Consider the following 12591-nt stretch of genomic DNA (forward strand, 5'->3'; position numbering starts at 1 on the left):
GTTAGGAACTAAACTTTTTTTGTGTTAAGCAGCTTTTTGCTGCTACCATCTATGAGTGAATGAGTGTATCGTGTTCTAATAGTCCTGGGTCATAAACTGGGAAGGGCAGGACACTAGAAACTAGAACCCCAGTTCTGTCGGTCATGAGTTTGACAGATTACCCCCTCGGCCATAATATGTTCTCATCTGCAAGAACTAAGTGACTTCATTAGGTCGGTCTAGTTGATGCGATAAAATTCTGGTTTTTTTACCGTATAAGGTGAAAGCATTTGAAAAACGGTTTTTCTCGCAGTTAAAAGTTTGTATGCCGCCTTATTTATGGTTATTTGACTATTTTGTTTGAATATGGTAAAATAACAATTAAATAAATTACTATTTAACCATTTTATGTTTGCGATCTGTGTGTCTGATTGTTATTTAACCATTTAACCTTTTCTCTAATGGTGCAAGAAAAGAAGAGATTTAAAAAAAACTTATTGCGATTCCTTTTTTGCCTTGATCATTAGTGGGCTTCCAGCTACCTCGTAAAATTAAAAATGTTTATATAGCAATTTGCAAGATATCTAAGGCTATGTTGTTAGGGACATTTCATATATCATTACACATCATAAGTGTTTCTGACCAAGATGGTGTAAGTTCGAATCTTGCAACGAACGGTATCTTTAGAACAAGTATGTCCTGTTTTAATACTTTTGGAAAAACTTTTTCAATGGATTAAACTTATACACACGTGACACTTATCATTCAAAATATGAAACAATTATATAAGCATTTTGTTACCTTTAATATATTTAATGAGCCATATCAAAGATACATTTTCACAGTTTCAGATAACCATACGTACGTAATCTCGCATTGCGGATTAAAAGGGATATCATTTCTGATGCGAAACGGATGATTGCGAAGTTTGTTTCACACTTTCTTAACGCTCACCAGTTGAACGTTTTTAAAACTTTTATTTACGATCGTAAAGAATCAATTAAATCCATGAAGCGCGGTAAGCTTGCATACAAGGAATACGTGAAAAAAATTAGTTTTTTTTATGTTGCATTCATGTTAGCTTCGAGAATTTCAGAGAAAACAGAAAAACTTAATAATTGTAGAGAAATGAATTTGAAATTTTTAATGCGAAAATAAAATGCGGAAATATATTAAGTAAAAGCAATAATGTAAAAATACAAAGGAAGTGCATTATTGTTTAAAATATACAATGAGAAAAAATAATGGTTATAACTACCAGAATATGGGACATTTACCATGCTTCTGGCTCTATGAAAATACCAAAAAGCTCAATAATTTTAATTGAAGAGCTTTGGTAATGATTTTGGTAAAAGTAACAATTAAATATAGCTTTATAATAAATAAAAAAATTTCCAATGCCCACCTGTGTTAACATTTTTTCGACAACTCAGGCATTTACAGGGCAGATTTGCTGGCCTCTCTTTCAGGGGCACCATATTAGGTGGGCCAACGCTGCTCACACAGTAAGGACAGATAGTACAGAGAAGGAAAGAACATCCATGCCTTGTCCGGTATTCGAACCCAGAACCTTTCTGATGCAAGGGCAGTTCCCTAACTCCTACACAAACCGATCGACTTATAATAAAATATAAATTTGGTAAGCTTATGCCATGTGTTTTTTGGTTGATACCTAATAGCACATGGTATAAAAACCATTTATTCGATTAAATTCACTTTTTAGTTTTGTATTTCTTTACACATTGTGTAGTAATAAATGCTATCATTTTGAAAACCAGAATTTCCGGTAAACTGTTATCATATGAACTGAAAAATTACCAAATAAATGGTTTAAACACCATATATTTTGGCCATATATTTTGTCATTTGCATACAGTATGGAAATTTTACAAGAATTTTTTTCTCCACGCGTTAAGTTTTTAACATGTTCTTAAATCGAATATGGTTGTAGCCTTATGTTTTTGAATAATGCTATGTTGTTAGGGACATTTCATATATCATTACACATCATGAGTGTTTCTGACCAAGATGATGTAAGTTCGAATCTTGTAACGAAAGGTATCTTTCGAACAAGTTTAGTTTCATCTGAAATATAATGAGTTAAAAACTTCAGTTACTTTTACAAATTTTACTTAATATTCTGTATTTTTAAATGCATTTTGTTATTAGAAAGGTAATATATTATTTTCGAATTCAAAATTATGAACTAAAAAAAATACATTCTGTTAACTGCAGCTATTTCAGAAAAATACCAATATGCATAATATGTGATAAATGTGGTAAATCTGTTTAATTTTGGTAATTAGATCATGATACATTCAAACTTTCCATGAAAGCCATGTATTCGATTAAATTTATTCTTCAGTTTTCTATTTTTTACTGAAGTGATAATACGAACTATAATTTTGGAAAACAGAATTTTTTTACTGTTTATTAAAATTGAACTCGTGAAACGTTTCGAAAAGTAAAAATAAAATGAGAGTCACGGCCGATTCATTTAATCACCCATAACACGCGACACTGTTAAATACTCTCCAGTGGTTTATTTTAAAATCACGCCACTGATTCATACCAGGTAGTGATCCGTCCCGTTAGAGATTATCCCACAAAATTGTTGTTTTTATTAATTGTTATTTATATATGTATTTAAAGTGCTTACTGTTTCTCGTGGAAATTATTATTGAGGTTAAAAAAGGATTTTCAAAAAGATTTACCCCATTTTATCGATGCTTTAAATATTAATTTATGAAATAAAAGTTATTTTCGCAAAGAAATATTTTTAGAATGTCGTTTCAGAAATTTTGTATGAAGTTTAAACTTGTAAAATTTAAACAACATTAGTTGAAAATTATAGTCAAAACTACCAGATTAAGGTAAAGTTCTTTGAGTTTCTGGAGCGATAGTTACAGCAAAAAGCTGGGTAATTTTTACCGTATTTTGGTAATTTTCGTAAAAAAAGTATGGTAAAAACTATCAGAACATTTATCGTGCTCCGGGCTCTATATGGTAAGAAATTCGGTGTTTTTTATTGAAGCGCTTTAGAAAAATATAATGAAATATGGTTTTATGATACAAAGTAAAATTTGGTAAATGTGGTAAAATATGGTAGTTTTGGTAATTCGAGAATAGCATAAAATCTATTTATTTGGTTAAATTTACTCTTCCGTTTTTTTTTAACTAAATGTGTGGTAATAAGATCGACTATTTTGAAAATCAGAATTTCCGGTAAACTGCTACCATATGAACGGAAAAATTACTAAATGAATGACTGGTTTAAATATTGTAAATTTGGTTTTATTTACCAAGATTATGAGTTTTTTTAATCAAAAATGTCCTTAAAGTACGGTAATTTTACCTGATTTTTTTTGTCAGTCCTGATTTGAAATGTGGAATTCGGTAATTAAAATATTCAATACATTATATAAAAGTTTACCTCTCGTCCCATAATTTTAATTACAAAATACATAAATACTTTATATGATTTTAGTTTTTCTCAAGAAATGTAAATTCTGATATTAGAAAATAACTCTTTATCTTCGAAATTTTTAATTTTTTAAAATTCTTTTAACTGTTAATTTTGATGCTTTTCTACAACAGAAAATACATGTTACGTTTAAAATTACTTCTCATTGTTAAACTAAATGAATACTATAAAATGTTTTAATTATTAATTGCAGGATTAAAAAGCTTACATATTTAATAATTTAATTGTAAGAAATTATGAAGTTAACCAAATGCCGTTAACAAAAACCCGTTTAAATTTCATAAATCCCTCGTGAGCCAAGATGAGCCATATTATTATACTAACTAACATTGATTACTAACATTATACTAATTAGCATTGAGTAGAATTAAACTTAACTACTCAATGCTATAGCTTAACTTGAATTAAACTACGTTTAAATACATGCATGGTCAAAAAATACATACACATGGTTAAAAACTAAGAATTTTTAAAAATTGCAACAATTCTGTACCATATTAAGCTTCAAATTACCAATATTACTTTTCAATGTTGAATTGCAATGTAAAAAATTCCGGATCAAATTACGATGTCATGTTACGGCACTTTGGGTGCCTTATCCATTGATTATATGTTACAAAGTTCAACTTGAGCAAAAACATGCACTGAAAAAAATTCCGGATCAAATTACGACATAAAGTACTTTCACTTTCATGGCATCATCAGAAAAATCCATTTTACAGTAAAATATCTTACCGTAATTTTTAAAGTAATATTTAGTTAATTTGAGTGATTCTGTGATTCTACGGTAATTATTGCTGCAAAAATTACGGCATATCAGATTTTTTTTCGTAACATGTTCCGGTAAAAATGGCTTTTGTGGTAAAAAGTACCAGCATCCTGAGTGCCAGTACTTTTTGCCATAATTGAATTTTTTACAATGCAGTTTAATTTCACACTTTTTGAAGCTTGAAGCATATGTATACGAAATTGCTGTTCAAGGTACTTAACTTACAGTTCAAATTTAAACCGATATTTCTCGTAGTATAATTTTAAACCCATTCAAAAAAACAATTAAAAGAGAAGAGAAGATACGATTAACATCAAACAGTCAGCAAATTAAAAGCTGAATAAATCTTTTTGAAATATGATTTTCAAGAAAAGACATAATCGACAGTTTTTCAAAGGAACATAAGAATTTCATTGAATATTTATAATTATTTTCAGAAAGTTATATTGGGAACGATTATATTGGGATATAATCGTTCTAATAAAAAAAGGCATGTTTTAATCAAGATTGATTTCGACGTTATCCTTTGAGCTTCCTAAGATATGCTCATCTAGCAATTTATTTTTCAATCGTAAGTGGACAACATGAGAGGATTAACATGAGAAAGAAAAAAATACTTATGTTCTTAACCTAATTAAAAATGACAGTTAGCTAAGTAAGCGATTAAAAAATGTACACATTCCCTCAAGGATAGATTTTAACATGTCGGATAAATCAAGTATTTTATTTGACTACCGAATTAACTAAGCACGATAAATTCGTCAAAATTAGTAAGATAAGGCTAATCTTCAAAGGGCCTGGCATAATAAGAATTAATCGCTTAGAGCGAATAACTGTTGTTAGTAAGGCTTTTTCATGACTTTCACACCATAAAAAAGTAAGATTCAAATTAAGGTAAAAGTACTGGCACTCAGATCCCGGCACTTTTTACTATAAAATTAATTTTTACCGGAACATGTTACGGAACTAAAAAGTTGTTTTACCGTAATTCTTGCAGTAATAATTACAGAAAATTCATTGAATCTCTCTGACTAAACAAATATTACTGCAAAAGATACGGTATAATACTGTATACGGTATAATACTGTAACGTGATCCGGAATTTTTTACTGTATAAGATTTTTTCTTGATTAGTGGATTAAGCTTTGTCTGTCTTTAGCTAACGTTCCTTACGCTAATTATAAAATGGCGTATAATATTATTATAAAGGAAGGCTATGTATTTGTGAAATTGAAAAGCGTTTTGATAAAATTTTTAGCATTCGAAAGTAACTCCAACATTGAATTGATTCGACTATTCAATGTTGAATAGAATAAAAATTAGCAAATATTGAGAATCATTCATTCATTTTCATGATTTTCATCTAGCAAGAAAAATTAAGTTTAATAACACTAGGAAACAAATTAGGTTTTGTTGTCTGTTGCTTAAATTTTTTAAGAGATCTTATCAGCGACACTTTCGTATCGCTGATTTCAAATGCTGCGAATGGTTTCTCTGTCCAGTTTCTCTGTCCAGTCGCAAATGGTTTCTCTATACAAATTTTTAAATGACATTCTTGGTATATTTTTTGTCGAAATTTACAAGTTCGAAAACGTAATATATAGCACGTTTTTGCGTAAATGCTGTGTCAAACTTCTAGGGGAACTAGGGCACATCATCGGGATTAAAATTGCTTAGAAACTCATGCCCTAGAATGTCATAATACGCTGCTAGTGGCTGTTATAAACTGCTTCTTCGTGGGCTTCTAAACTGGTCATCATTAAAAAGCGCCCTTAACGGCGTGCAACGACATTTCCGAATATGGTTTTCTATTCAGTTTCAATCCTGAGGATGCGCCCTAACTCCCATGAGAGGTTGTCGCATCACTTCCATGACCCTCTGTTATAGATAATATTTTTAAATGTATGCATTTTAAAAAACAAATTAAAAATGCAACTTTAAAAAAAAATATGCTGTTTTAGAAGCAAAGCTAACTTCAGATATGAAAGCCCCCCACCAGAAACAAGTAAAATCAATTATTTGTATAAATGAAGCAATATAATTGCTCTCAAATGTTACTCCAGATTGTTTTCAAACTTTAAGTTATTTGTGTGTATTTAAGTCCAAGCATTTTCTTGTAGAAAGAATATATAGTTTAAATTTCAGCCTCAGTTTTGAGATAAATATACTTAAACGCTTAGTATTTTTTCCTTTTCCTAGGCTAAAAAGCTTCGTTTAATACCCATGAAAAAGTCTACTCGAACAAGCCAATCTTCTAGTTGAAATTTCAAGTATATATTCTGGTTCTAATTTATTGAGATTCCTCAGCTAATGCCATGTTCAATTTGAAAGCCAAAAATTGATACGTCATTTTTATAGACTATAAGCTCTTTGAAAATATGTTTCATGAAATAAATTTTACGCCTTTTAGTTGGTTTTAATTCGAAGTGCTTTGCTTTAACTTCACTAGTTTTTAATTCACTGCTTTTTAATTTTTCAAAAGCAAAACATAACTTAAGCAAGCTTTCAAGTTTTTTCTGTGACCTTAAAGTAACACTTTCAGCATAATATTTTCCTACAAAATAACATTTTTGTGATGTATTAAAAAAAAAAATTTTTACGTTTCGAAGACGCAAATGCACGGTTTTAGGAATGTTAAATCAAGAAAATAAAACCACATCAAAAACGAAATAAATTATGCCTCTTAATGTTCAATACATAATCAAAGTCTTTAGATTTTACTTTTTCAAAGAAATTATTAAAATTTACTTTACGATTCGCTGCATTTAGTTCAAATTAATTAAGTTATGATGCACTCAAGTAGTAGAAATTATTATAACAGTAAACACTTTAGTAATATCATATCATGAGGAATCACAAAACCTTTTGACAAATTTTATAGAAGTTATTATGCCCTCAGTGAGTAGAAATTATTATTACAGTAGATACTTTAATAGTATCATATCATTAGGAATATGGATTCGCTTTGATACATTTCGTAGAACTTAGGATGCACTCAGTGAGTAGCAATTATTATAAGAGTAGATACTTTAATAGCATTATATCATTAGGAATTACGATTCGTTTTGATATATTCTGGAGAAGTTAGGATGCACTCAGTGAGTAGCAATTATTATAACAGTAGAAACTTTAGTAATATATCATTAGGAATTACGATGAATTAAGATTTACTTAGTAGACGCTATAATGCAGCTATTCTCAATAAGTAGAAATTATTATGACAGTAAACACTTTCGATATTATTAGGATTTACGAAACGTTTAGATACATTTAGTGAAAATTGCTACCACAGATACACATGTATTCAAAATTAAGAGACATTTAGACGCAATTAATAGATGAAATAATTACTAGAATTTAAGGTATTAGGAGATTATGAAGCATTTAGATAAATTTTAGAGGAAAGTTTGATGCAGTTAAGCATTGTTAGTAAAAACTATTATAAAAATGGATACATTTGGTAAATGTCACAAAATGCCTTTAATTTTTTTTCAATAGCATAAATAGAAAACTTTGAGATGTATGTGAATAAGAAAGGAGACAAAAACATGAAATATATTTTAAAACCAAAGAAGAAGAATACGCACTTGAGCAATAATCTGATAATTCTGAGTCCAAGCCTGTCAATAAGGAAACCCCATATGAATGCACTAAATCCTACACAGAATATTCCTATTGTGTATCCAAGATTGAGTATTTTATCTTGAGCGTTGCAACCCACTGCATGTGCTAGTGTAACCTGAAACAAAATATAATATTATTATTTTCTTAATTTATAATTAGAGGAAGCACATAAATTTTGTCACAGTTCACCTCATGGTTGTCACAAGTCACGCTAAATTGCACAAACATATACATATACAATCTATGTACATAAACATGCACATTTCCTTTTTTATTTTATAACCGTCGTTGACACAATTTTTGGGTTTACGACTACTAATGTTCAACTCCGTAACCTTGTAATCTTGAACCCGATTCAGAAGAAAAGGGAGCTCCTGGATCAAGTATTGGGAGAAATTTACCTTCGTGGCCTTTTTGATGGAACTAACCCGCATTTGCGTTACATGGGGAGGTAGAGCACGAAAACCTCTCACCGTTAGCCTGACGGCAAGGAGACTCTAACCTATGATCCGTCTACCAAGGAGGATATTTCACGTCAACACTGTTGTCGGTGCAAGCCGGATGCGGAATTCGTATTGACCAGCTATCAGTGGGGTAACCCGGTTCATCTCATTGGAAGGCGAACGCTCCAATACCGTGAACCATCACGATGGCTCAGGGGATACCCTGAGCCATCGTGATTGATAAACATGTGCATTGTTCAGAAACAGAACTCCATGTTTTCGACCATATTTCAAATTTCATCTTTAAATTTTAACTATAGGTTTTGAAGACAAATGTGAGCATAACAATAACAATGATTAGACGAGTAATTAGTGCTTAAATATAAATACGCTCATATTTTGGTGTAGTTAAATATGTATTTATATTTTTAAGTATAAAAAATATTTTATTCGTTGACTTTAAATAAATGACAACACATATTAAAATGTGTTATGTTATGCATCCTGTTAACCCCTTGTCACAATTTCACCAACCATTTCTTTTCAAACTCATCAATGTTTTACGTGACAACTAACAGTAACATATATTTTAAACTATACTCAGTGAAATTAAAGCATCAATATCTTAATTTCCACACTACAAGCATCCAAATAATGTTTTTTTTTTAAAGAAAAAACAATTTTAAAATATATCATCAGGAATTTCAGAGGAATACCAACAAATTATCTAAGAAAATTTTATATGCACAAATAAAATTCATTGCACTTTTGAAAAAGTTAGTAACAATACGAACTGAAATACGAATTTTGCGGATTCATCCACCTGAGAAAGAAAGTCAAATTTACCAAAATATGGTAATATTTAATGTGTTTCTGGCTCTATAATAACACCAAAACCCTTGGTAATTTTTACCGAAGCGCTTCGGTAAAATTAACAGTGAATTATGGTTTTAAGGTAAGTCATATAAATGTGGTAAAATTTGGTAATTTTATCATGATATCTTAGAGCATGACAAAAAAAACTGAATTTATTTTTCAAATTTTTTTTTGTTGCTAAATTTATGGTAATAAGAAATATTATTTTAAAAACCAGATTTTTCGGTAAACCGTTACCGCATAATTAAAAAAAATTAAAATATAAATGGTTCAAATACAAAATATTTTGGTCTTTATTAACCAGATTTATGTTCGTTTGTTGTTTTTTGTACTAGAAATGTCATTGCTATACATAATGCTAATTTTACCAGAATTTCTTCTTATTACTGTTTCCATTTCTTATTAATGTTTCCATTTCTTTAGGATATGTCAAACTTCATAAAATTTCATTTAATTACGTTTAAATTTATTCTGAAACCTGTTAGATTTTCTTTATTTTTCGACAAGAAATAACTTTCAAAAAAAAGTTTTTAATTCGAGCACTAAAACGTTGTCATTTTCATACGAGAAACGTTTGTATTGCAAAGGCTGTCATATGACATACAATGAGAGCAAAGCGCAAATAAAAAGAACTAAATATTAATTATTAATTATAGTGACCTTTTATTTCTAGACTAATTTACTGCTATTAAAAAAATGGATTAAACTCAAAATGATTAATGTACATTTAATTATTAATCAATTAACTTTTCTAATCAAATAGTAAATAAAATTTTATAAATTTATAAATATCTACTAATTTAATAAATATTCATTATTTCTTACACTATTTTCGTTTCTAGAATTCTTAAAAAGCATTTTTTTAATAAATTAAATGAATATTCATTTAAAGAACATTCAATGAATATTCAATTTCAAGGCATGTTTAAATTTTTCATCATAAATATTCAGTTAACGCGTATCAAGAAGCATAATTAATTTTATAAAAGTTCATTTATTGTTCATTTTGTTTGAATAGATCCCACACATGTGGTAAAAATGTTCTAAAAGCACTAAGACATTGGAATCCCAGTATCTCTTCATGGTTACGGGACAATTAATATTCTTTCACCTTTGCAACGTCCTCCAACGTAGCCTTGAAAAGTACGGTGAAAAATTTTTGAACCACAAAATTGTATCAATTATATTTTCCACTGACAATGAAGATTGTATCACGCGATGACAGTTAAAAGCATTTGGCGATAATTATCAGTAAGTCACTGAGTGCACGCAACACATTATTGAGCGTTAGACTACTATTTTAGTGAAAATTATAGTCTATTGAGACATTTAAGCATTCCTCTTTTTTTTGGCATCTGACTATCGATAGAAATTTTGACTTTATATTTCATCGCACAAAATACAGCAGTTTAATTTCACTTCACCAAAACTATTTGAATTTTTTTCCCTCCCAACAATAACATGACTTACAACAGGCTCAAATATGACTTTACGACAATCAATGCTTAACTCTGTAGCAACACCGGGTAGGTAGGGCATTGGGTCCATGTTAATGGGGTCGTGAGTTCGATTTCCACCTGGTGCACGTTAAATCTGTAAGGTGAAAGTCCCCCGTGTTTTATAACACATCAATACCTCTGGAGATACTGAATCAGAAATTGATCATTCTCTGGTTCAGGTCAAAGTTACGATCTGTGGATGAAAGAGTGGATGTAGGAATAGGTCCTATCTATGAACGGGCTGTGATGCGTGTGTGGCTTAATTAATATTTTTGTCCATAGATGACGCCACTGAAAAACAAAAAATGCACCCTCTGCCTTAAACTCGCTTGGTTACACCAAACAGGCATGCTAATATTGATAAGTGGCCTTTGAAGCAACAACAACGCAACAACCACGTAACCTTGTAAAATCCAACCCAGAAGACAAGAGCACTTCTGGATTAAGCATTGGGACAAACTAGTCTTTGTGGAAAGCTTTTTGATGGAACTAACTAGTATTTGCGTTACATGGTGAGGAAAACTACGTACACCTCCAACGGTTAGCTTAACGGAAAGAGGATTATAAGCCATGATTCATCTACCACTGAGGATATTTACGTCAGCACTGTCTTCGGTGAGAGCCGGAAGCTGAGTTTGTACCAATTAGCAACAGCGTGGATCCGAATCTGCGTCATCTCATTGGGAGGCGAGAGCTCTATCTTCTGGGCAACTGATTCGCATCAAAAATGAACAAATCGTTATGAGTAGATTAATGATAACTTAAAACATCATCTACCAACATGTCGACACGTTATTGACAGTTTGTTTAGCTTAACTTATTTTTTTTATGTTTCCTCGATTTCTAAATGTGATATCTTAAATTCCAATTTGCTCGAAACTGTGCATTAACTATCTCTTCAAATATCTAAGAAATTGACAATGCACTTACTGATTAAAAAAAAAATATTTTATTTAAAAAAACTGGACAAAAAAAAACAACTGATAAAACATCCACTTACAAAAGTGCATAAAACAAAAAAAAATAATTTTCATTGCAACAATAAGACATTTTAACATAATTTCTTGAAAAAGCAGTTAAAGGCATATTAAAGATATCATGATCTTTAGTATGTTCGCTAAAAAATGTTACAAAATCAGTATTATGAAAAATTTCTTACATAATCATATTTACAAAATGAGATAAGAATTTCTAAGTAGCTACAAATAATTTATAGCTTCTGATAGATAATTGAGTAGTATATTTTGATATTACAGTCAAATGCGATACGATATAATTAAAAATTGAATTTCAAATTATTTAAAAATTAATATTATGTCTAATACAGAGTACATTCCTTAAGTTTATTATTTACAGACAAATTAGAGTAAAGAAACTGAAAAAAATAAGTAAATGCTTTTATAAAAATGCAATTTCTAATTATTTTTGACCATTTCTTAATCTCTACAATTTGAAATAATTTTTTTTCTTTTAAATTTTAATGTATTAATACTGTGTTTTATTATATAATATAAATGTTACTTTGAATAACCGAATTGGTGTCGACTTCAGTTCGACCGGTCAAAGGTGACAATCGCGTAGTAACTTTGGTAAATGTTCGAAATATATACTAGGTCTCGTTAAGTGCCACTGCTCGGTATACATTTGCCCGATATGCCCTACACTGATGTTTTCTTAAGTTTCAGTGCTGCTGCCCGGTATGCCCTACATCAACGTTTTTTCAAGTTCTAGTTCACTGTGCAGTATGCATTTAACCGGTACTTCGAACATGTTTCTCCTAATTTATCATCAGATATTAAAATATCGAATAAATATAATAATATCAACGAATCGGATATAACAAATATTTCGGACATTCACCAAAGCGACTATGTGATTGTTGACAAGTCGACATTCTCTTGATATCTGCCATTCACG

General features: G+C 30.1%; 1 protein-coding gene across 1 annotated transcript in view; it reads right to left on the reverse strand.

The window, feature by feature from the left end:
• The window catches only part of LOC107444943 (equilibrative nucleobase transporter 1), a 77073-nt gene that overhangs the window by 29172 nt on the left and 35310 nt on the right, over positions 1–12591 (reverse strand). Inside the window, exon 2 of the mRNA XM_043045135.3 lies at positions 7820–7971. Coding sequence (XP_042901069.1) covers positions 7820–7971 — 152 coding nt within the window. The remainder of the gene's footprint in view (positions 1–7819; positions 7972–12591) is intronic.

Source organism: Parasteatoda tepidariorum, chromosome 9 (genome assembly GCF_982258835.1).
Source record: "Parasteatoda tepidariorum strain Cologne lab strain chromosome 9, Ptep-v5.0, whole genome shotgun sequence".
Classification (NCBI taxonomy): domain Eukaryota; kingdom Metazoa; phylum Arthropoda; class Arachnida; order Araneae; family Theridiidae; genus Parasteatoda; species Parasteatoda tepidariorum.